The sequence below is a fragment of the Podarcis melisellensis genome, assembly GCF_964234715.1.
Source record: "Podarcis melisellensis genome assembly, chromosome: 8".
In the NCBI taxonomy this organism is placed as follows: Eukaryota; Metazoa; Chordata; class Lepidosauria; order Squamata; family Lacertidae; genus Podarcis; species Podarcis melisellensis.
Window position 1 is genome coordinate 2,872,569 of NC_138540.1, and position 25,699 is coordinate 2,898,267.

The 25,699-nt window shown below is 48.5% G+C and overlaps 1 protein-coding gene across 3 annotated transcripts in view; it reads right to left on the reverse strand.

Annotated features, from left to right (window-relative positions):
* CNNM4 (cyclin and CBS domain divalent metal cation transport mediator 4) overlaps positions 1-19,757 on the reverse strand; it is a 46,790-nt gene extending 27,033 nt beyond the window's left edge. Inside the window, exon 1 of one of the 3 annotated variants that reach the window (XR_014171236.1) lies at positions 18,308-19,742. Coding sequence is in view for 2 of the 3 variants with exons in the window: in XM_081922925.1 (XP_081779051.1) it covers positions 18,308-19,742 (1,435 nt within the window). In the remaining variant the exon portion in view is untranslated. Of the gene's footprint in view, positions 1-18,307 lie in introns of all 3 variants that reach the window. The other 2 variants (XM_081922925.1, XM_081922924.1) reach the window with 2 other exon arrangements.
* Positions 19,758-25,699: the final 5,942 nt, after the last annotated feature.

A 25,699-nucleotide genomic window follows, 5' to 3' on the forward strand; every position in this document is an offset into this window, starting at 1 on the left:
TGGCAGGACCTGCACTCTGGGACTCCCTGTGCTCTTCTTGACACCTGCTGGAACATTCCTGGTCAGACAAGCCGACTCAGCTGCTTAGAAAGTTGAGGTGATTTTAATCTGTCTTAGTATTTTAATTTTTGTATGTTTTATAGTATGGTTGTGATTTTTCCTCGATTATATTGTTTTATCTTTTTGTAAACTGCTTTAAGGTTTTTTACAATCAAGAAGTGAATAAATTTTATGAAATGAATGAATTAATATTATGGTCTACAAAGGAGCTTTCCAGACTTTTCATGTTAATGACACACTTTTTAGACATGCATCATTTTGTGACACAGTAATTCAGTTTTACTAGCAAACCAGAGGTTAAACTAACCCCTTTCCAGTCCCGGGAGGAGTGTGGGAAGCGCTCGTGCAAGACACCTATGACACTGCAGCCGACACACTAACGGGTCACAACACACAGTTTGGAAAGCTCTGGCTACAGTGATAACACCGCCTTAGAATATGGCTTTACCTCCACCAGGTATAACGCCACCATTCACTGGCAGGTAGCAATAATGGCTGATTTCAATTTCAGCATCAAACATCACCCTGGGAAGTCCAAGGTGAAAGCTGATGTCCCTTGGCTAGTGAATCTAAGAGATAACAACTGAAGCTGTCCTCGCAATTTTACAACCTGCAGATAGACAGAAAGAAGACACTGTGTCTTGGGTGGCAGCTGTTACCTGCCAAAGACAAGATACTGTTTTTCCTAACATCTAAAGCTATGAGATGCAAATGTTTGTATGAATATTTTGTTTTTCTGTTAATTATGCTGCTTTAAATGTACGTATATTGTATATTTAACCTTCATATATAATGCTTTGACATTTTGCAATGCTTTATTTGATGTTTTAATTTAGATTGTAAACTGCTTATCATATTTTTTTTAAAAAAAGAGATAAAGCCATATAGAAATGATTTAAATAAATTAGTCACTTTTGCCCACACAACACACGTGCATAGTTCTTCTACTGAACCTTAGGCAAGGCACTGAGCTTTTGTTATCTGGGAAGCAGGAAACACACAAAGCCTTGAGCAGCAGATCCAAATGACTCAACTCAGCCCCTCGCTCAGCTCCAAGCCCCATCCTTGCTTTATCAAACTACCACAAGATATGGTGATGCTCACAAATTTGGGGAGCTTTTTTAAAAAGAGAGAGAGAGAAGGACAAAATCAGGGAGAACAGTTCCACCAGTGGTTATGTCAGCCATGGCAGACTAAGAAAAGGTCAAGGCTAAAAGGCAGTATATCGCCAAATGCCAACAGGCACTACCACACTTTGTGGCTACGAAAACATGTTAATTGTATGCCATGGGGGGGGGGGACACCAAATTGTGTGCAGCATGATGCTACACATGTTTACTCTGAAGTAAGTTCCATTGAATTCAATAGGATTCACTCCCTACAAAAGTCTGCATAGGACTGGAGTCAGATGGTTAAAATCTGGTTTTCACCATACATGACGTGGGTTGTTTGAGACATTTGTAAGGGCAAAATGTGCACAACCAGGCCCTTGAAGCAGCCACTATACTAACCTCTCCCAGGTGTTTTGGACGATAATTCCCATCATCCCTGACCACTGGTCCTGCTAGCTAGGGAGCATGGGAGTTGTAGTCCAACAACAGCTTGAGACCCGCTCTCAAGAGCTTTGAAGAATGCGCTGAATTCTGGGCTGGAAAGAGCATATGCTGTGGTTCCAGCACTCCCAGTCCTTGCCTTGCTGGAAGGGGTCTCCTTTGCATGCACTCTCCCCCAGGCTCAGTTTACACCACCCTCAGTTATAAGGTGAGCAGAAAGACCTCTGCCCAGGACCCCACAGAGTTACTGTCAGCCAGATTAGACAATACAGTGGTACCTTGGCTTACATACACTTCAGGTTACATATGCTTCAGGTTACAGACTCCGCTAATTCAGAAATAGTACCTCAGGTTAAGAACTTTGCTTCAGGATGAGAACAAAAATCGTGCTCCAGCAGCGCGAGGCCCCATTAGCTAAAGTGGTGCTTCAGGTTAAGAACAGTTTCAGGTTAAGAATGGACCTCCGGAACAAATTAAGTATTTAACCCGAGGTCCCACTGGGCTGGGCTGGACAGTCTGGCTCGGCAGAAGCAGCTTCCCAACTCCTAGCTCTGCAACATACACAAACATCTCTTGCTGGGAGGTTTCAGTCTGCTAGCGCTGCCAGACTGCTGTGTGCTCTGTCACCGGGTTCCCAGACAGCCATAATTGAAGAGGATTAAGTCACACTAACTCCAGCTCCAAAAATAGGCAATGGTGACCTCACGCAGCAAGAAGGCTCCTGCGGCCAGCAGTGACTCCGTGCAATGCCATCATCAAACAACCTGGGAAGAGATTGGGGGATTGCTCCCCCCAGTCCAAAATACTTCAGGCAAGTGGAATTGCAGGAGACCCCTAGTCCACCCCCCTGGATTTCTGTATCAAGCACCATAGCTTTTAAGCTCTCTTACTGCACGCCAGGTCCACAGGCTCCGGGATGCTCCTGCGAGATCCTGCAGGAACTTCGGTGGTGTAGCGGGGCCCCAGTGGCATAGCAGGGGGGGGGGGAAGGCCCCAGGTGCAATATTTTTAGGGGGCGCAACCAGGCACCCATCCACAGGTGCTGGCTTGGTGGCAGGAATTCCTGCCTTGCCCTGGCAAAGGCGGCAGAGCGGCCCATTGGGGGCTGCCACTGCCAAGGAAGGCGCATCCTGGCAGGACCTCTCCCCAGGTGCCTGTCCTTCTCTGCCTGCCTGTCGCTGCCAGAGATCTCTGGTCCCTGCACTAAAAAGAGCTGGTGAAAAGGACACCAAAAGCCAGAAAGTGAAGCAGTTGATGGTGTGACATATAGACAGACAGACAGACAGAAACGCAGGCTTACTCAGGATGAACCCACTCAGCCTCAGGGCACAGTGTTTCCATATGGCAGGCATTACAGCCTTTGAGCCTGGAGGCTCTGTTCATTACAATTCCAATTATCATAATCACTAGCTTTTGTATCTTGCCTTTCCTTCAAGGAGCTTGAAGTGGTGTACATGACTCCCCCCCCCCCCCGCCGCTGCCACATAATCTTCACAACAACCCTGTGAGCTGATGACTGAGCAGGGGACTTGAAGCCTCGTCTCCCAGGTCCTAGTCCAATACCCTAACCACAACACCACACTGGCTTTCTATGCCAGTGCAGCTGCCAAAGCCAATTAAGAACCCAAGGATGGTCTTGCTGGGTCAAATCCTAGTCCAACATCCTTGCTTGAATGCTAAAGGCAGCTGGTCTGTGTTGTGGCCTCACCCCCCCCCCCCCGCAAACTGGGATTTATGGAGAAATGCCTCTATATATCAGAGACCTGTGGCACCTTAAAGACTGAACAGTTGGCTATGGCACAAGGTTTTAATGGGCAAAAGCCTTTGAGTCCTAGGCTTGTTAGCCCTCATGGTATGTTAGGGAGCCCAAAGCCATGATCTCCGTGGGAGCGATAAGGCAGTGTGACCAGATTACTGCTTGCAAGCAGGAAGGAAGCCACAATAAGCCAAAAAGGTTCATCACTGTGTGCACATGGGGCCAGAATGGCTTCATCAGAAACACCAAGCGGCCACCAGGGTGCCAAACTGGACAAGACACCAGTTTACACAGAAAGAGTGTGAACGGCATAAAAAAACCTAAATACGCAGTGTGCATGGAAAGCAACAGGGAAGGAAGGTTAGGGGTTTTAAGCCCCTCCCCCATGGTAATCACGACCCATTTCAGGCTGGTTATGGCTGCTACCCGCACTATAAGAAAAACCTTAGAGGCATGACTGGAGTTTTCCTTCCAATGCAAGAAGAAGGCCTGGTGGAAGTAGGGTGGGGGGAGGCAAACTGAACTGGAACTGCTGGGGGGGCAGCTATGATTTAAAACCCATATGCCCTTCCTCCCACACCAGGATGCCGTTCGGACTGCCCCCTCCCCACCTCCAGGGACCAGGTATTTTACTTTTAATAAGCCATCCACAAAATCGCTAATTGCATTTAGGGTGCTTCGTCTAGCTCGGTCCTTAGCTGAGTTGCTGCAACAACTCTGAGTACAGAATTTATTTAAAAATAACTAAACCACAAAGCAAGGACAGAAGGTCAAGCAATACAAGAGAGAAAGGGCCGCAGGTGTGCCTATGAACACAAGGAAGAGGAGAGCCCATCAGAGGGGTGTGACTCCCTTCTGGCAACCTGCCGCTGGGTGAGGCACATGGGCAGGGCCAGATCCGCAGGGCAAATAGGCACCTCAAGGAGAAAAATCATTTTCTGTAGTGAAGGAGCCACACCCAGGATTTGCTAAGACCAAGGTCTCCACTGTCAGATTTGCTAATGAAATCCATTTTCTGTTTACTTCAGCTTCATTCTGAAGTTTCCCTTTGGGGAAAGTGGTAGTGTTGTTTCAACTAAAATGGGGCTTCCCTTATTCATTTAATGAATTCAAAAGATTGTTTTACTTATCCAGCCTTTCTTCGTGCAGGAGCCCAGGGTGGAAAAATGCATCCTTAACAAAACAACCATAAACCCCCACATTGGTGGAGCTTCGTGCTCCAGCACTGGGGGGGGGGGCGCGCGTCCTGGGGACGTGGCGCGCCAGCGAAGGTGGGGGTGTAGCGTCCAGCATGGGGGGGGGGCAGCCTCCAATGGCATCCCACCGGGATTGCGCTGCCGGGAGCGGTGTGCTCCCCCCACACTCCTCTTCCTCCGCCAGTGAATCCCAAAAAAAGAAATCTAAAAATAGTTTAAACATTCTAAAAAGAGTTAAGGCATTCTAAAAATATTTTTTCCTTTAAAAGATTGTCTCATCCAGTGATCTCGGGGTCTTTCTGCTGTCAAATCCCTGGGAACACAGGAATGTTCAAATTCCACCTGAAAGGCCCCTCCCACAAACCGCAGGGTCCCAGGCAGCAGTTCTGGGATCTACTTTGGAATATAAGAGGCTACCTTGTACTGTACCAGGTCAAATCACTGCTCCATCTAGGTCAGTATTGTCCACACTGGAAGAGCAGCCCTTTGGGGTTTCAGGGCAGTTTCTGCCCTAACTGGCAATGCCAGGGACTGAAGCCTCATGCCAGGCAGATGCTTCACCACAGAGCTAGAGCTGATCTGCCAGGCAGTCTTCAAAGTCTGCTGCAGCAGAGGCAAGGAGAAGATAGACCAGGAAGATCAGCGAGGGTTTCTGACTCTCAACTGTTTTAACTGTGACAACTATAAAATCACTCCCCACCCACCCCTATTATGCAGCAGAAATGAAGAAAGCTCAGGTTTTCCTGGGCAAAAGGACGGTAAAATCATTTCTGATACAAACCCATATTTGCCAGGCCAAGCACATGCTCAGAGGCTGGGGTGGGGAACCTTTTTCATCCAAAAAGCCACATTCCCTTCTCAGCAACCCTCCAGGACTCCCTCAGAGCAAAGCGAGTTCCCTGCCCCTATCTAAGCCAAAGCATAATCTGCAGGCTAGTTGCAGCCAGTGGCTCATCTGCACACCACAAGTCCAAGAAAAGGAGCCTTGTGGTTGCCCACAGTTAATAGTGTCTCCGCTCCACAGGAGCAGATAAAACTCAGGATGCTGGACTCTTTCCTGTTAGGGACCACAAGGGAAGCAAAAGCAGCTGAATGAGTGGGTCAGGAGAGGTGGATTGGGGAGGCTCTTGAAAGAGGAGCAGTGTGATTTGAATGTGTGTACAAAGCCTTAGTCTGACCACTGGGCCATCTGTCTACTTTGTGGACAGCTCCAGGGTTTCAAGCAGCCCTAGCTGGCCCTTCATCACCATCATTCCCATCATCCCTGACTTCTGGTCCTGCTAGCTAGGGATGATAGGAGTTGCAGTCTAAAAACAACAGGAGACCCAAGTTTGGGAAACACTGCTGTAAAGCATAGGCTCTGTCAGTGAGCTGGAGCCCTTTGTAGGGCCAAGTAAGATTTCAGTCCTCATAATTCTAAATGAATTCTAATTAGGAACACAGTAATCTGCCTTGTACAGAGTGAGATCAATGGTCCATCTGGCCAGAATGGTCTATCAACTAGCAGCAACTTCAGTTGGATTTCAGTCAGACAGTCAGATTTCAAGCAGGGCTCATTTTCCTGGAGGCGTCGGGCACTGAACCTGGGAATTTCCATGTGCAAAGCAGACTTGAGCCATGGGGCAAGAGTCCCCTGGAAATTTCTCCTGGGAAATTCATGATGGAAATTCATGGTGGGAGCTGTGCAAAAGGATCATTCTAAAACTATTGGTTTGCCTGTTTTTATACAGGGTTACATATTTGGGCTATAAACAGAAAATCTCATTGTAAAAATAGCTGTCCCCTCTTGGCCCTGCCCAGAGGAATCCAGCTCACTCTGAATCATCACAAAGATAATAGACTCATAGAACTCAGAGTTGGAAGGGACAACGAGAGTCACCTAGTCCAACCCCCTGCATCATTCTATTAATGCAAGAATCTTTTGCCCAATGTGGGGCTCAAACCTACAACCGTGAGAGCAAGTCTCATGTTCTACTGACTGAGTTATCCCAGCTCATCCAAGGGCATATGGACTAGAAGTCCAGAGATTCAAAACACTACCAGGATGCACAGAAAGGTAATTCCAGGACATTCCAGGACTATCTGAAAGATACTGTCACACGCAAGGCAGAGGCACCGTATACAGCAGGGGTCAGCAAACTTTTCCAGCAGGGAGCCGGTCCACTGTCTTTCAGACCTTGTGGGCAGCCGGACTATATATTTGGGGGGGGGGTGAATGAATTCCTATGCCCCACAAATAACCCAGAGATGCATTTTAAATAAAAGGACACATTCTACTCATGTAAAAACATGCCGATTCCCAGACCATCTGCGGACCGGATTTAGAGGGTGATTAGGCCAGATCCAGCCCCTGGGCCCTAGGTTGCCTACCCATGGTATACAGAGTTACCCACGCCCACTGGAAGGTGGCAAAATCAGCACAAGGCATCACACAAAGAAGCGTCTAGCAGCACGCAGCCTCCCCTCTGGGGGCAAGGGCTTTGAGCAGACGGTCTGAACCAGAAAAGCCGGTAAGAGAAGCAGGGTCACTGTCACGTAGAGGGGGGGGAAAACAACAGCCGCTATCAGCCTTGCCCAAGAGGACAAAGTTAACTGCCCTGAGGGTGGGGAGCTTTGCTTCAGAAGCAGCGATGATAATGAAGGGAGTGTCTCTCTCAGTACACAAACCCTCCCAAGTGACCCATCTTTGCCCCGTACTCATGACTCTTCCAGGCTTCAGTTACACTCGCTTCCCAATACCTGCGCACACCACCTCTGCCCCACCAACTTATTGGCCTCCTTTATACACAGCAAGGTGGGTTTTCTGGGAAATTCTCCTACTTATTTATTTGCCATTGCATTTGTATCCCATCTTTTTCTCTCTGTTTGGCAAAGAGTAAAGGCGCACTAAAATGCTTCTGTGCACTGAATTAACTTTAAAACCTTTTATTCCTTCATTTACCAATGAAATGGTTGATTCACACACACACACACACACACACACACGTGTGCCTCTTAGCTACGCTAGAGGTGGGAAGCCTTCAGAAACCTGGTGTCTGAGATGGCATCAGACATGGAGTTTCAGGTACATAGCAGAAACCGCCTCAGGCCTGAACAACCCAGAGACAGAGAGGGTCCCCTCAGCTACGTGGTTCTCTGGCACCATCCTCAGATCTGAGGGGACAGGGGCAGGAGAGAGAGCTGGCCTTTAAATACAGAGGTGCTTATGCAGGCTCATTGCCATCCCTGATTCTTGTTGTAAATCACTTCAGGACTGTGCGGTGGGAAGTCAGTTCCCCCTGGGGGGGGGCTGCTTTGTAGGCGGGAATCTGGGTCCTTGCAGTGACCCAGCAGTGGGTGGAGGAACGCAGCCCACGTCAGGAAGATCCCCGACTGCGTCACGCAGCCCGGCCAATCGGGTTTGCCTGGGGGTGTGGCTACGACTGTTTAAATTGCGGCGTGGCCTGGGAAACCACTTCCTTTTGCCTCCATTCTCGGGATCTCCCAGCCCACCCACCCTCTTTTCTTGTGTGGATTGACTATGGCCTTGCTATGACTGATGTCGGTCGCCTGGTTGTGGGGCCAGGTAGGAATTTTTTCACTTGGCAAAATTGGCACTAGCCATTTGGTTGTCGCCTACCTAGTAGCAATTGTCACAAATTTGTAAGGTTAGGCATTGGGTAAGTCTTATTATGGGAGGGGAGGTTGTGCCTCCGCCTGCCCCTCAGGCACGCTTGGCAAATCCACACCATGATCAACTCCCACCCAGAAACCACTGTCCCCACTGTGGAAGGACGTGTGGATCCAGAATTGGCCTCCACAGTCACTTACGGACTCACTGCTAAAACCATGTTTATGGAAGACTATCTTACTCGGCTAAGAGTGATCACTGAAGAAGAAGATCCCGTTAAAGGGATCTGGGGGTGTGGTTCCTGTCCAAAGCCTGGGCGTGGGCTAGGGCCATGCCATGACCCCAACTGTGATGCTGGGGGTGCTCTTAATTGAGGTGTATTTTAAGGTTCCCCCTTCCGGTGGTTGACCCTTATGAGACTTCCTGCAGTCGGGCTGGAGTCAGGATATAGTCTTGCTTCACCCAGTTGCCTAAGCCAAACCGCTCACATCTGTAACCAATAAAGTTGTGGCCTTATTTATCCCATTAACCCAATTTACTTGTGTTTGCGTATTTATTTCAGAGGGGGCTGCGGGGCCCAGGGACCTCGCCACACAAGGTGACACTAACTCAAAGAAACCTAACCCTGGTTCCTTGGAACATACAAGCTCCCCCCCCGCTTTCTCCACCCACCATGGTAACCAGCATCCCTTTCTCTCTCAACTTATATTTGCAGATGTGCTACAAGTTTCCATATCCCAGCTTGACTCAGCATAAGTCGCCTGGAAGGTGGGCAGTAATTCTGCAAAGTTACAAAAAAAAAAAAAAAAACCTCAAAGTGCTGACTCACTTAATTTTCTACAGGCTGCTGTTTCTGCTGATTTGCTGTTGAGCAAAGTGGAGCTGATGTTCAGCCACAAGCAAGAAGGCTGAAACCACAAGTTTTGCCTGAACTTTTAGCTGCCGTTAAGTTCCTCCACCCACCCTCCTCTCTGGCCCATATTGCCCGGGGCCAGTCTTAGCCAGGAAAGCATTACATCAAAAGACAGGTTAACTTCTGCCATAATGTCAGCCATAGTTCCTCCTTAATCACAGCTAGAAGCTAAGGGGTGATGTTATCCAGGAAACCTGAATCATGAACAAGCCTGGTTAGCATAAACCAGGAAAAGAATTCGTGGAAGCAAAATGTGATCCTTCAAGAAGGGTAACAGCTCAGTTGTAGAGCAGGTGTTTAGCAGGTAGAAGATCCCTGGTTTTTCTTGGTTGTCTTAATTCATTGTAAGCTGCCCTAGGAGTTTTCGCAAAACCCAAGGGCAGGGTAATTAAAATATGTTAAGTAAATAAGATGCTTCTCACCTGCAGCTCAGACTGGTACACTTTTTAGCTACCTCATTTTGTGTGAACTAGGCTTAGGGCACCACACACAAAACATACATGCTCTCATTTTACATTTTGGGATCCTAACAAACTCTTGGGGATCCTGTTCCAAAGTATCACATTTCCACCCCAGCAGGAAAGCAGGAGCTAAGCTCATTTGTAAGAGGCACCAGCTCTGGCAGGAGCCAGTTTAATCCCATATCCTTCAAAACATGCTTTTGAAAGGGGTTAGCAGCAACCTCCCAACTAGACCCATGACAGCTGCAGTTCTTTTCTCAGGGCAACCAGAAACGACAAATCTTTTCAGCTTTGCCAATAGAAGAGGAGAGTATCCTCAGATCGAAGAGTCCAAACCTTCCCCAGTGTAAGCAAGATGCGGCAAGGGTGGCCTGTAGGGGGTGAAGAACGAGGACAGGAGATTTTGCTCCATTTCTCTCTCTCAAAACACTGACTTTCTGGATTGTGCAGGGAGGCCACATTCACACTGCATGTTTAAAGCACTAGGATACCACTTTAAACAGTCGCAGCTTCCCCCAAAGACTCCTGGGAGCTGTTAAGGGCATTGAGAGTGGTTAGGTGACTCCTCTTCCCCCTCACAGGGTTCCCAGGATTCTCTGAGGGAGGCCATGATTGTTTTAAGGAGTATCACATGCATGGTGTGAATGTGGCAGGAAACCGGTGGAAGGTTGAGTGGGGGGGGGCAGGGTGTTTGCACACTGTGACTTATTTGTCCATCTAATGCACAGGAACTGGCCACTGGGTCAGACCAAAGGGGGCCCATTTAGTCCAGCCTCCTGTCTCACAGTGGCCAACCAGGGACCCTCATGGAGCCTGAAAGCAGGAACCGAGGGCAAGGGAGGTTCGGCTGCCACCTTCGTTCTACACCTTTAAAGCTTCCTCTTTCACCTGGCTTGATGACATCTGATGCCCTTTTAAAATGTGATGCGGAGGGGGGGGGCTATTGGGTTGTCTTTGTTTTTATTATGTACTTTTTGTTTTTTATTTTGTGACTTTATGTTGCAACCAGCCCTGGGATATAAGAGTATAGGACAGTATACAAAGTAAGTAAGTAACAATAAAATAAATAAATAGCCACTCTCCCCACTTGTGATTTCCAGCAACTGGTATTCAGGGGCCTTTACTGCCTCTGAAGGGACAGGTCTGAACCAAGGGCTTGTGGGGAGGCATCCATTTTACCTCCCACCCCATATTCATGGTACCATGTGGAACAGCCTTCTAGAGTCAGACCATTTGGTTCCTTTAGCTGCACACTCTCTCTACTGAGTGGAGAGCCTCTCGGGGATTTCAGGTGGGGCCGTACCTGGAGATGCCGTGGACTAATGCATATTGTGAGGGGGGAAATGCAGTTTTCTCTGCCCCCCCTTTTTAAATGCACAGATTGCTGCAGAACCAGGGTCCAGCCGATTTATGAATGGAGGTGTGAGGAGCAGGTTCCACGGCTTGCCAGCAGGATTGATCAGCCTCTGAGAAAGGAGGCTTCCAGCACAGCAGGAATAGCCACAGAATGAAAAGGCAGCTGGCAGCATCTCCCTGGAAGGGTCCCAAACCGAGGGAGAGAAAGCAGGTAGAGCGGATGGCTTTGAAGTCAGGGAAGCCAGAAAGGAGGAGAGCAGAGTGATACTGCAAGAGAAAGAGGCTGGAAGAAGGAAAGTAAGGGGTTAAGGTTGATGAGAGATGGGGCTCAGCAGGTGGCCTCTGAAAGTAAAGGGACCCACAGGGCTCTGACTACCCTTGGGACCGGCAGAGGGGGCAGGGCCTGGCAGCATGCAGCCTGGCAGCCATGGACCAGAAATAAACTCATCCGTCCATCCCTGCTTGCCAGCCCTCAGATGCAACAGGTGAGCAGGAGGCTGAGGTGGTTTAATGTCTGCAACTCAAGGCGGACACAGCCCTAGGCAAACAAGACCTGAAAAGCAGAGTAAGGTTCATCTCCCCTGCCCCTCCCAAAACAGCAGAGAGAGCAAGGGAACGTTGCAGAGCCACAGTCCACAAAACAGCGACTGAGGCCTATCAAGCAGCCTCACTGGACAAGCCAGAAATTCAAAGGATGCCTCTCCAGATCTGTGGGATGGAAGACCCCAAAAGCCCAGCCTTCCTGAAAGTAGCCCCCTCTAACACCAAACAGGGACGAGGGTGTGTGCTGTTCTTTACCGACACAGTCAAACATGCATCCTTCTGGACACCTGGAAATAAAATCTGATCTCTGAAAGCTTTTTAGGATTGTAAGGTCTGGAGCAGGAACAGGAAAAATGGAATGTTCACAGTATTCTCCTCTAGGCTCTTATGTGTGGGTAACTATGAATGGCTTGCTGTTCTTGTCTGAATCAAAATATAACTTTTAAAGAATTGCACCAGTACATGCTGAATTCTACTGGTGTTGTGCAAGGAAGCACATCATAAGGAGAGTGCTGCTGGACCAGGCGAATGGCCCATGTGGTCCAGCGCCCTGTCCTCACCGTGGTCACCCAGATGCCTGTGAGAAACCAGCAAGCGGCACCAAAGCACAAGAGCTCTTGCCCTTCCTTTGGCTTCCAGCAACAGGGATCCAGAACGGACTAAAAGTGCGACCCAGGGAGGTTCAAGCCTTGGCCCAGCCTTGAGCAAAATCTACGTACTATTTATTGTGACAACAACAAGAAGCAGGTAGAGCAGACCAGCAGAAGAGGAGCAGGACCACTCCTCCATGGGCGTAGTCAGGATTTATGTTGGGGGGGGCAGAACCTCAGTTAGATATGTATTTTTATTTTTATTTATTGATTGGGGGCAGTCCCCCCCCCCGCTACTCCCATGCACTCTTCCAGCTCTGCTGTGAGATCAGCAACTTTTGGATCCTCTGCTCCATTAACTCTTTCCATTCCAGCTGGCTGAACTTTGCAACCAAGAACAAGTGCCAGGGTTTGCTTTCGTCCACCTCCCATCCAATCCCTTTTCCTTTTGTGTTATGCCTTTTTAGGATCTGGTCTCCCAGGGCACAGGCTGCACCTGCCTTCAGAGATTTAAAAATCCTCTGCACTGGTCTTTTTCTTTCCTCCTTCAATGCTAAAAGGGAGGCAGCTGGAGGTGCAAATATATCCCCAAAGCAGCACTTAATTCTTAGAGCCATTCCTCCCTGGAAGCCATTCCTGCCTGTCACAGACACTGGGAGAGGGGACCGAATGTGGTGAGGGAATTATACTCTGCACATGCTTAATTGCTCTATACTTGCAGTATTATTTTCACAGGCTTCAGGAATGCATGCCTGCATTGAAAGATATGGGGCCTAGCTTTCGCTGAGCTTTCGCTCAAATTAAGCTCTGGGTTTCCACAGCCATTGTCTCTTCTTGTTTTCCCTGTTGTTGATGTGCCCTCTGGGCTGGGTGAGCTGTGGGCGCTTGTCACATGCTCCTCCCATCGATTTACAGCTAGCGAGCTGTCCCTCCATCTGTGAACTTGTCCTCTGTCTTTTGCCAGTGCTCTCTCTCCCCCCTCCAGCCCACAGAGGATATTTGCTACTGCGGTTTGAGTAGATTGTCAGTTTGGAGTCCTCCTTAACAGCTCATTTTTAAGTGCTTGGTTCTTGTACCAGCTAAATGCTCCCAGACAAGCTGGCATCTTTTCCCAGAGCTATACAAAGACATTTTGATGTCCAACTTGGAAAATCCAAAAGGCATCCCTCCACATCCCAGCTACTATGGGGATACACAACGATGCCACATACTATCTAAATGAAGCTCACAGACCACTGGTGGTCCACAAACGGAGAACCCCTGTAGTAATGCTCCAATCAGACTCACTTCTTGGCACACCAGGTCCACCAACTGTTTTTCCCCCCTCAGACACTTGCTTTTCTGGCCACGGCTACTCTGTCCCACTTCCTTTAGCCATCCTGTCCCTTAACCAACCTTCTTAACCAGAGTTCAAAATTCCCTTTGTTCTAGGCACATTTTGCGACAGGGAATTTCAGTAGTGAGAGTAGTTTCTGAGCTCTGGGCGCAGTACTGTGTGTACGATTTCAGATTAAAACTGCGGAGTGGAAGGAAAGGAGGACCCTTTTCTGCCTCCCCACTTCCAGCTACTCTCTGAAGACTGGAAAAGAGACCCTCTTAAGAATATTAGGGGGGTGGGCAGGGAAAGGACTAGACCATGTGAAAAATGAACATAATATTTTAGCTGCAGTTCATTCATTTTCAGCTTTGTATTCTTGTTATAAAAAAGCGTTCCGTTGTTAATAATAATAATAATATAAATTTTTATTTACCGGTATATCCCGCAGCCGAAGCCGGGCTCAGGGCGGCTAACAACACCCATAACATTGGTTTAAAGTGCCATTTAGCTCCTAGCTTTCATATCTCAGTTTCAAACACTGTTCTTAACACTCCTCTCCCCTTGCCTCCAAACATGCACCCCTCCAGACCCTAGCACTGCAACTTTAAGCACTGTCCTCTATCTGCTGCTTCTTCAGGTTCCATGAATGACTGTGGATCCCTTCCTTCAACTCCTCTGGTCCCTTAAAAGTTTCTATATATACCAGGACCAGTTCCCAGTCTCCCAAACTATCCCTGTGTGAGGTCTATAATCCCAGTCAAACTGACAACTTTCCCTTCCCTCACCAAAGTTGGAGTGCAAGCTGTTTAAGTCCTTTGAGAATGGAACATGCCAGCTCAGACCATCAGCGTCAAGGTCTTCAGTCTGCCACAAAGCATAGACTCAAAGCTTTTAAAGTCTTTCAGTCCGAAGGCCTTTGAAAAGAAGCAGAATCCCCCGTGCCTTTGGGAAGCCTTTCTGGTGACTCAAACATAGCAAGAGATGCAGCGGGAAAAGTTCATGAGACTATACTCTCACACAGAGGGTCAAAGCCACCCATGACAGATTCTTGCATTTTAAGGCAAGAATAGCCAACACAGTGCCCGTCAGATACTGCTGGGCTACAGCACCCATCAGCTCTGACCACTGTCCATGCTGGTTGGGGCCACTGTTAGAAACTTACATCTAGGTTAAGGTCGCCACAAGAGAATGTCTATTCGCCAGGAGGTTGGGACTTGATGACCCTGGGGGTCCCTTCCAATGCAACAATTATACGATTCTATGATCTTAACTAACTTGACTGTAGAAGAGAGATAAATAGAAGGGATTATAAACTTTTTCAATATGCAGTAACAGCGGCAAGAATATTAATGGCCCAAAAATGGAAACAAGAGGAACTACCGACTTTGGATGAATGGAGAATGAAACTTATGGACTACGCAGAATTGGACAAAATGACTGGAAAAATCAGATATCAGAAAGATCACAAATTCATCGAGGACTGGGGAAAGTTTATGGATTATCTGAAAAACATATGTGATGAACAGACAACGCTAGTGGGTTTTAAAGAGGTTTTGTGATAGTATAAGGTATATTGTAAAAAAGAAACAGAGATGGAAGGATAATACTAATCAGCAATATTATATATAGAAAATGCGGGAAGATAGGAAAAATGGATGATTGATGGAGGTGCTGGTGGAAGTTCAAAAACTGGAAATTTGAAAATATGGTTGTATGGACTAATTTGTAAAGGATAAAACCTAACTTGACTGTAGCTTGCTCTTCCAACAATTCAGTATGCAATTTTTCCAGTATGCAACCGGAGAAGAAACACACACAGTGGAAATGGAAATGGCATTAACAATGGACTAAGGCAGATTTTTAAACTGTGGTCGCCAATCTGGTGCTCAGAAATCTCCACAATTGGTCCCACTCCAGTAGCAAACTGTGCCTGGTGCCCAGCTATTTTCGAACACTGGTTGGGGCAGGTGGGAGAGGCAGTCCAATTTCATCTGGAGGGCTACTCTTGCACCACAAATCTGGTGACTGCTGGACGATCTCAGCTTTTAGAGTAATTCAATTAGGAGAGAAGCTTAGTATATCACTGAAACCTGGACCTGTGGTTTTGCTCACCTGGGCAAGCCTTGGTTACAGCTCATGGTTTGTTTGGAGAGAGGTAACCTATGAGCCAGGGTTTGGATGATACGCTGAGCTAAAGCACAGCTTAGCTGAGCTCAGTGCAGGAGCAAAGCAGCCACAATATGTTCATCATATTAAGCCATGGCTGGGTGTTAAACGGGCCGAGTATATATCTGAGGACTGTGCTGTTAGTTCACATCCTGTAGTTCTGCATGAGTCAGAGATCTCAGTTTGCCTCCTCATTGCAAAGCAGTGGACACAACGGGCAGCTTCCTTGGAGGGTGAGCAATTCTGCATCATCTCTGCATCAGCAGTGACTGAATGAATGAATGACCAGGTCAAAACCAGTACTCAGCAAAATAACTCCCCAAACTAATTAGAACAGAGGTGATGGTTCACATAGAAGCAATGGGTAACCTCTTCTGAGGCCATGCCATCACACCCAATGCAGAAGTAGTTACTCACCCCCACTGGAAGATGGCAACTGGCAAAGTCAGTGCAATGCATCATGCAGAGAAGCAGCAAGCAGCCTCACCTCTGAAGACAAGCACATTGAGCTCACCCAAGCCTTTAATTGTTGTTGTTTTTTAAAAATACAATTCAGTGTTAATACATTTAAACAACTGAATATTAATTCTCTCACGGCACACTGTTTAGAACAGGGGTCACCAACCTAAGGCCCATGGGCCGGAAGCGGCCCATGGAGGTCGTTTGACCGGCCCATGAACCAGCCCTGAACCAAGCTGCCTGCTCACGCACTGCGCTAAACCAGCGCAGCACAGCACAGCGCGCGGACTCGCTTCTGCGGTGCCAGAAATCGCGTCTGTGCAGACGCCAAAAATTGCAGGTGGGCACACGATCCGACCCATGGAGGATCTCCGCAGGACCGATTCGGCCCAGGAAAAATAAACCTTGCTGACCCCTGGTTTAGAACAACTGCCTACAACAGCCTTTGCCAAGCTGGTGCCCTCCTGATGCTTTGAACTACAACTCCCACCATCTCCAGCCAGCATTGAGTGCGGCTGATGGGGTTTTTGGTCCAATTTGGCGAAAGTTGGTCTTAAAGGCCAACTCCTTACACCCAAAGGAGGTGTTCAATGTTTTGGTTATAAAGGGTCATTGCCACGTTACAAACATTGCAATGGCATTTAACCACATCAGAACTCCGCAGTACTTTTGAAACCTCAGCTAGCTTGCTCTTCACTCACAGACTCAGTGCAGAAAAGGGCAGGTGCACTTCCTTCAAGTAGGAAATGAAGAACAACAAAATACAGGCATGTACAGACTGAGTAGTTTCACTTTTTCGGCAGGATTTCAACCATCATCCCATGAGGGCATTCATATAAGGGTAACCCCCGCCCCAGCCAAAGGCAACCTTCCCCTTTCTCCTTATTGATACAGCTCAACATGGTTAATTGTTGGAAACAACAGCAATACCAGGGGGCAATCTTCTTGTGCCGAACTCCTTTGAAATGAGGAGAAATGGTGCTTGTGGAGGAGAATTTCGAGGTGCAGCCTGTCTTTATGATTCACAGAATCATAGAATTGCAGAGTTGGGAGGGACACTGAGGATCATCTAGTCCAACCTCCTGCAATGCAGGAATCTTTTCCTCACGGGGGCTCAAACCCATGACCCTGAGATTAAAAGTCTCATGCTCTACCAACTGAGACACCCTGTGGGCTTCGGTGGAGCTTTGCAAAGAAATCAAAACATTACTGTATCCTCCAGGGGGGAAACGGGGGTGGAGCGGGGGGTGGGGGGGTCTTTGCAAAGCAACACACAGGTTGAGGCTTTTTCAGTGTGGCTTTAAGAGCATCCAGCATCAAGCAGGGTTGACTTCATCTTAACATCTAGACTTCCTGGTACTCCTCCAGAAATGGTTGGAAACATCCCTTTGGCAATGAAACTGTATCAACAACTCTAAGAACTGAAGCATATTAAATGGGGGGAAACATCACAGCAGTTAGCTGAATCGCTGAGGGCATCCAGTATACCTGCCCTCCCCATTTATCAACTCTCAAAGCTTTTAAAATATTTTTCCTTTGCAACTTAGTTTCCCAAGGCCCAGATTCTCAGTGATTCTGGTTTAATGCTAGGGAAATCAGCTGTAATTTCTTAGCCCTTCACCCAGCTAATCTGCTCCAAGGCGGGAAATACCTCATTTCTCACTTTCATCCTATTTGATCCCTGTTAGATAGTTTCCCTACCTGGAAAAAATGTACATACAATGTAACTCCCCCCCTCAAAAACGATCTTTCAAGACCTTGTTTCCAACGGATCTGATGTTTGTGTGTGTGCATAAGATAAAGGCTGTTTTATACTAGCATACAATGGGTGGGGGTGAATAGCATTACTCCACTTCAGAGTTTGCTGATGCTAAAATTGGAGATCATTGTTAGAATGAAATGTCAATTCTGCTTTTCTGAGTAAATCTTTGTAGGACTGGGCTACATAACCTGTTCAAGAAGACAGCCAAACTCAGCCCATTCTAGACTCAGCCTCTTCCCACAATGCTGCTGTAAATGCAACGTGAGAACGCACACGAGTGTTATACAGGCACTCACTGGAGACCTGTGACTGGTTGAAATTCCTAGGTGAGAATACACTAGGTAACAAACCCAGGTTTCCCACATTAATGTGTGGGGTGGCCCTACAAAAGGGCACTAACTTTGCCAGTCTAGTATTAGATGCACATCCTCCTCCCTTTCACAGAACCATAGAATTGGAAGGGACCCCAAGGATCATCTAGTCCAACCCCCTGCAACACAGAAATCCTGCCCACTGCCATCCCTGGGTGGACCAAACCACCAGCCTTCTGGTTATCTGCCTTACCCAGCTTGAATTCCTCCAGCATGGCATCCAACTTGGTGTCATGGAAGACAAAATGGACAGGGTGGTTGTAGAACTTGGTGATGGTCTTGAGGGTGGTGCAGTCATCAGGGTCTACAAAGGCCAGGTCCTTGACGTAAAGTATATCCACAATGTTGGACCGCTCCTCCTCAAAGACGGGGATACGAGTGTAGCCACTCTCCATGATCTCAGACATGGTGTTGAAATCCAAGATGGCGTCACTGTTGATCATGAAACAGTCGTGCAGCGGTGTCATGACAGTTTCCACGGTCTTAGTCCTAAGCTCCAGAGCCCCTTGGATCATGTTCAGCTCCTCCTTCACCAGGTCATTGTAAGGTTCCGTCACCTTCAGCATCTCCACCAGCTTCTCCCGGTTGTAGACCGTGCCAATTTCTTGACCGAGCACGCAGTCCAGGAGCTTGCTGACGGGGAAGGAGAGGGGAAAGGTCAAGAGCATGAAGAACTTGGTGACCACGATGGTGTTGGCCCCCACCGCCAAGCCATGGCGGGAGCAGAGGGCCTGCGGGACAATCTCCCCAAAGATGACGATTCCCGTGGTGGAGGCCACAACGGCCCCCAGTCCCGAGCCAATGAGGTCGTCGAGGAGGATGGTGAGCGTGGTGTTGACCAGCACGTTGCCCAGGAGGAGGGAGCAGAGCAAGTAGTTGCCCTTCCGGCGGATGGGCTCGATCTTGCGGGCGTAGCGCTTCTCCTTCTCGGTGCCGCAGTTCTGGACGATGCGCAGCTCCATGGGGTCCAGGGCCATGAGGCCCAGGTTGAGCCCGCTGAACATGCCCGAGAGGACCAGGAGGCAGCCGATGAGGATCACCTGGAACCAGAGGGGCAGCAGGTGCTTCTTCTCCTCCACCACCTGCAGGAAGGCGTCGCGGCCCTCCAGGGGCAGCCAGGGCTGCCCGGGGCCGCCCTGCGTGCACAGGACGTACAGCTTGGACTTCTCCGCCTTGCGCAGGAGCTGCACCTTGACGGAGACCAGGGCCGAGGTGTCCCGGCTCTCCTCGGCGCGCGGCTGCACCACCAGGTCCTGCGTCTTCTCGGGGCAGGTGGCGTTGGCGGCCTCGCCCCAGAAGGAGGAGGAGGCGTTGCCCACCGGGCCCACCTCGGAGAAGGAGACCAGCTCGGAGACGCGCGCGTGCATGCCCAGCCCGTACAGGCGCAGCTTGATCTCGGCGCCCTCCAGCACCTGGATGGGCGAGAAGCTGGCCGCGCTGGGCGCCGGCAGGTCGCTGCTCTCCAGCCTCATGCCCAGCACCCGGGGGGGCCCCGCGCGGGCGGCGGCAGCGGCGCCGGGCGCCGGGCACACCAGCGCCGCCACCAGCGCCGCCGCCACCAGCCCCGCCGCCGCCGCCCCGGCCTCGCCCCCTCCGCCGCGCGGCCGCCCGCTCCAGCCCAGCGCCATGTTAGCCTCGCCCGGCCGGCCGCTCCTGCCGCGCTCGCTGACTGGGGCTGGCGGGCGCTGCGACTGGCCGCGGCGTCACGGGCTCGCCTCCTTCGCACAGCGCCGCCCGCCCGCCCGCCCGCCCGCCGGGCAGCGCCGGGGCGGGGCCGGCCGCTTAAGGAGGCGCCCAGACCGGGCAAGGCGCTTCCAAGCAGCACCCGGAACAAGTACAGGACTCACAGGAGCCCAGTCCCGTGGGCGGGGGGGGGGGAGGCTTCGGCCCCCACAATAAAATATTTGAGGCGCCCCCCCAAAAAAATAGTTGGTGGACATTCCCATTCAAGTAGTGTCTCTGCATTGCATCATGTGGTCAGTTATGCGGGGCGGGGCTTACAGCCCCCCCCAATATTTTATTCAAGTTGGGCCCCCCGCCGCGAGCCTCGGGAGGGCGGGAATCAGAGAATCGCAGCCTTGGAAGGGGCTTCCGAGGGTCCTCTAGGGCAGACAGCGCAGCTAAAGCATCCCAGGCCAGCTAGTCTCGGCTCTAAAAGTTCCAAGGAAGGCCAGTCCCACCTTCCCAGGTAATCTCTTCCACTGCTGAACAGTCCTCACCTGCCGAAAGTTCTTCCTATGTCTAGTGGAACCTCCTTTTTCAATGTGAAGCCACTGGTTTGGGTCCTGCCCTCTGGAGCAGCAGGAAAAGAGCTTTCTCCACCTTCCATTTGACAGCCCTTTAGATATTTGAAGATGGCTGTCTTTTCGCACATGGGTTTGAGCCCCACGTTGGGCAAAAGAGGCCTACTTTGCAGGGGGTTGGACTAGATGACCCTTGGGAGTCCCTTCCAACTCTACAATTCTATGATTCTATGGTTTCCAAGCCTTTACCATTTTGGTCACACTGCTCTGCACAACATTCTTTTTAATTTGGGATGCCCAGAGTTGGTCATATACTCCAGGTGTGCTCTGACCAAGGCAGAATAGAGCAGTACTATTACGTCCCTTGATCTGGACACTAGACTTCTGTAGATGCAGCCAAATAATTGTGTTGGTTTATTTTGCTGCTGCATCACACTCATGTGCTTTAAATGTATGGTGTTGTACTCAATGTTTCTGTCAGAGTTGGAATCAGCAGGAGAAGAGAAGAGGAATGCAGACCTAAGAGGATGGCCTTTTCTTCTAAGTCTGACGCTCTGGAGGGAAAGGCACTTTGCACATGCTTGCTCTAGCATTTGTACCTTTTCACCTTTTAGCTCCCTTTTAGTCATTGAATTGACTTGTTTCATATACTTTTCGTTCCATTATTGAAATTCTGGAATTAAACAAATATCTCTCTATATCTTTTATAGATATTTTAGTGTGGCAGCACCCAAACTGAAACTCCCGACCTACTTACACCAGGTGCTTTTGCTATATTATTTTTGGCACTTGTGCCCTATTGGTGGAAAGGTCTGAAGAATTTACAGGAAATCAGTTAGAAAAACAGTATATTTTTTCCAGCTACTACTTGAACTGCTTTGTAAACACTGGCTGCTTCAAAAAGAAGCCAGAAGGGTACTCAACTTTTTAAAAATTTTATGAAATAAATTAAAAAGTGTGATTTTAAAAAATGCAGAAACCCTGGTGATTTTCTTTTATACTGTACATGAATATTTTTTGTACTGTAGTAGCTTTATCTTGGATGGAAACCTGAGTATAAATTTGATAAACACACCATAAGGGGGAGCTGGGGGCGGGAGGAAGATGCGCAAGAGAGGAGCAGAGAAAAGGGCCGTGGCTTCAGCGCACACACTCTGCATGCAGAAGAATCGAAGTCTGAGCCTGGTATCTCCAGGCAAAGCTGAGAGCTACCCCTGTCTAAAACCTTTGTCACCAGCTGTCAGTAAGTGTAGACTGACTGAGCTGGAGCCCTTCAGATGTCCCAACCACTGTGGAGTTGTAATTCCAAAGCAAGTGTGTGGTGGTTGGTCTGTCAGACAAGGACCTGGGAGACCAGGGTTCAAATCCTACTTAGCCATGAAGCTCATTGTGTGTGGTCTCCTATGCCTGAAAACCCCCACATCACCCTGCAGGCAAAGCAGGTGAAATTCAACAGGCAAAGCATTGCCATCAGCCTGCAAACGCATTGATGAGGGACAGTTGCACCATGCTCGGTTTCTGTTGGCCTGCAAGTGCTCAAGGTACAGGCACCAGCAGGAGCCTCATTCTCTGCCTTGTTTGTGCTGTGCTGGGACGGCCAGAGGCCTGTTTCTTCCCTAAATTATCCCTTCACCTCATTCTCTCTGTCCTGCTGGGCCACCTATGCTCCTCTGGGGGCCAGTGCCCCCCCCCCCCGTGGGCAACCCTTCCAAATGCCATAGAGCCTTTCTTGGGCCCAGGAACCCAAAAGATCTTTGCCTTTACTTGGTACCATTTTTACATCTATTTTAGCCCGGCTTTTAATTATTCAGGAGATTTAGGCTCACATTAAAAAGGTAAAAGGCAATAATGGCAGGGAGATGCATAGATATTAGAATTTAATGCAGAAGAACCCTGCTGTCATTGAACTTCATTAATGCTTTGTTAGCAGAACTCAAGCTGGAAATTCTGGTGTCTGATGGGGGAGAATGAAAATACCAGAAAGGAACACTCTCAGTCAAACAATACCTGCCCAATGTGGTTTTCAATACTAAAATGTGGTGAATTAAAAAATAATAATGTAGGATTAATCTGCCAAAAGTGGTTTTAAGTGGCAGTTAAAATATGTGTCTGATTATTATTGTTGTTGTTGTTGTTGTAGTTGTCTGGTTATGTGTGGGGTACAATCTCTCAAGGGATGACTGTTCCATACAATTTTAAGTTCAGAGCTGCATTTTTATGACCTGAACTGCTTGCATTTTTAACTAGAATTTGGTCTCTTTGTAAGCATTAATTAGCAACCTCTTCATTCTGTCTTTAATGTGGTCTTCTGTGTGACTCAAAACTTGTGCATGCCTTCTCCAAAATACCTTGGCCCTGAAGAGCACTGCATTGGGCAAAGTTCATGTGTCAAAGGCATACCTGGGACTTTGTTTGTTTGTTAATTTATCCAGCATATTTAGAGCCTGCCCTTCGCCACTCGGTCCCTTGGTCCTTAGGAAACGAATTGAAAATAAAGCTGCCAATATCATAAGGCATTATGCAACTCTTATGGTCTGGTCACATTTGGAATACTGTGTACAGTTCTGGTCGCCTCACTTTGAGAAAGGTATTGCAGAGTTGGAAAAGGTTCAGAAAAGGGCAACCAAATGACCAGCTGTGGAGCAACTGCCTTGTGAGAAAAGGTTGCAGTGCTTGGGACATTTTAGTTTATACAGGAAAGGCAAGAATCATGATAGCAATTCATAAACTTATGCATGGCATAAGGGAATAGAGAAAAGTCGTCCCCCCCAACACTAGAATTCATGGACACCCAATGAAGCTGAACATTGGAAGATTCAGGGCAGATACAATGAAGAGCTTCTTCACACAGGGCATAGTTAAACTGCGGAACTCATTCCCACTGGAGGCAACAACAGCCACCAACTTGGATGCCTTTAAAAGAGAGTTAGACAAATTCATTCAGGAAGGGCAATCAATGGCTTCTAGCCATAATGGCTCTGCTCTGTCTCCGCATTTGGAGACAGCAATGCTTCTGAAACCACAGCCGGGGCGGTGCCCTTGTGCTCATGTCCTGCTTGCAGGTTTCCCACAAGAGACAGCTGGCTGGCTGCTGTGAGAACAGGGTGGGCCCTTGGCCTGATCCAGCAGGCTCTTCTTGTGTCCCTTGACCACTGCCTTTGGTCCTGTGCCTTCAGCAGCAGCTCAACGCACAGAAATTGAACACATGAAGATTTCCTCAGGGTGTCAATAGTGACAGGTGGGAAGCTTCATATCCTCAACATCTGTGTGTCATACAGCTGAGAAGCCACACTGCCAACTGGATCACATCCCCACTGTAAATTTAAAGCACCCTTGCACCATTTTAGCAGCCATGGGGAATCCTGGGAACTGCAGTTTGTTAAGAGTGCTGGCCTCAAAGAGATGCACTTCCCAGAACCCTTAACAGTTCCCAGGATTCTCCATGACTGTTAAAGTAGCATAAGAGTGTACCGAATGTATGGCAGGGATGTGACCTTGCCCTTCTGCTTTTAGGCTCACTTCTCTGTCATGGCTTCTTCCACAGAATCTGGAGAATTGTTGTTTTACTGTAGTCAGTGAGAATTCTCCGTTACAGATTCCTAAGCTCTGTGACAGAAATACACTTTCCACTGTCAGACTTCCCTGGGGAAAGGGGATAACTATTTTAAAAATCATCGCAAATCTGCATTGTGGACATGCTCAAAGCAGATGGTTGGTTTTCTATTTAGGGCTTGACTTGACTTTTTGTGGTTTTCACAGAGGTTTGCAATTTGCAGTGCAACATGGCAAGGAAACAGTCCCCCTAGAATGCATTGCTTGCTGGCTTCATGTTATGGCAACAAAGCAAACCAGCAAGGTCTGTCTGGCAATCTGCCTGGGTAGTAATGCTTGGAAGGCTATAAATATCTTGCATTTATATAGTGCCTTTCATCCCCTGCCCAAGATTTCAAAAAAGCTTTACAGATTGTTAGACGGAGCACACTGACGAAGGAGTTTGCCCTTTTATGCCTGAAATGCAGCCAGTTTCTTGGGGGAACATGTGGGTTTTTTAACAGCTCAGTAGAACACAATAAGTTATTTAAAAAGCAATTGGGCAGACCATTCTGATGAGGCCACTTCAGCTGGTGCAGAACAAATGGAAATCCAGGCACGGTAACTAAAGCAGCCTCTTATATTAGTCAAGTGGGTCACAAGAAGGAAATCTCCCATATCAAGAAGTGCTGAATTTTGCAACCTGCACAGCAGGGGTGGGAAATCTCAGGCTCAGGGGCAAAATGTGGCCCTTGCCCCCTCTTCCCAGACCTTGCTCCTCTCTGGCTCTGCGCCAGCCACTTCTTCAATGCTTTTTCCTGGCTGGACCCTGCCCCTGAACTATTACAATCCCTCTTGCATGCTTAGATGGAGGATGGAGAGGGGTGTGTGTGTAGGAATCTCTGACTTGTCTGAATGGCAGTGGCACCAGGTGGGATTGGTAGTGGGGAGGGCCGGGAGCCCCACTGTGGGGGGAGCCAGAGCCAGGGACAGGCAGAACCAACTCAGCCTAGTTGCGTCCCCTCCTCCACCCAGCCAAGTTCAACAAGGGCAGAATGCGACCTTCTGCATCTCTGTATCCGGCCCTTGAGACTTTCCCCAGGCTGCAGCCTTACCCGTCCTGCTTCACACCCGTTTTGAGTGTTTGCACCTGGTTGGAATGTGTCCTGGAAGTCGGCTAATGCTTCTTGGGTGCCTGGATAGGGATGGAGAGGAGCACAGGAGTGTGTGGAGAAATGAGCCTATGACTGTACAAAGGAAAAAATTGCTTTAGTTCCTTCACCTGCTCTTGTCTCTTGGCCTGCCCACTGCCGGTGTGCGGCCCCTGGAAGGTTAGGAATGCGGCCCTCAGGCTGAAAGCAGCCCTCCACCCTGATCTATGGAATATGTATATATTTGTTATAAGCAGATTCACACATTGCCCACTCCTATAAAATATCAAGGCAGTTTACAACAATATAGGCAGGTAGAATAAAACTTCTTGTTGCTAATTTATTACCTATCCTTCACCCTACAGTCCCAGAGCAGGTTACAACAACTAAAACATATTATTAAAAACAGTCTAAAACAACTTTCAGTCACAGAAATATGGTGTGTCTCAAGTGTCAGAAGCCAGGGTAAAGAGTTGCATCTTCAGAAATGGGGAAAATATATAATTTACCTTAAAAATCATTGTAAACAAATAAAATTACTAGTAGGATTGGAATGACACTTATAGTTAAATGTTGGACTATGTTGTAATGGAGATTTAATAGAATTGGATCAACAGAGAAGATGCAGGAGAATAAGGTTAACCTAAGGACCCACAAGGT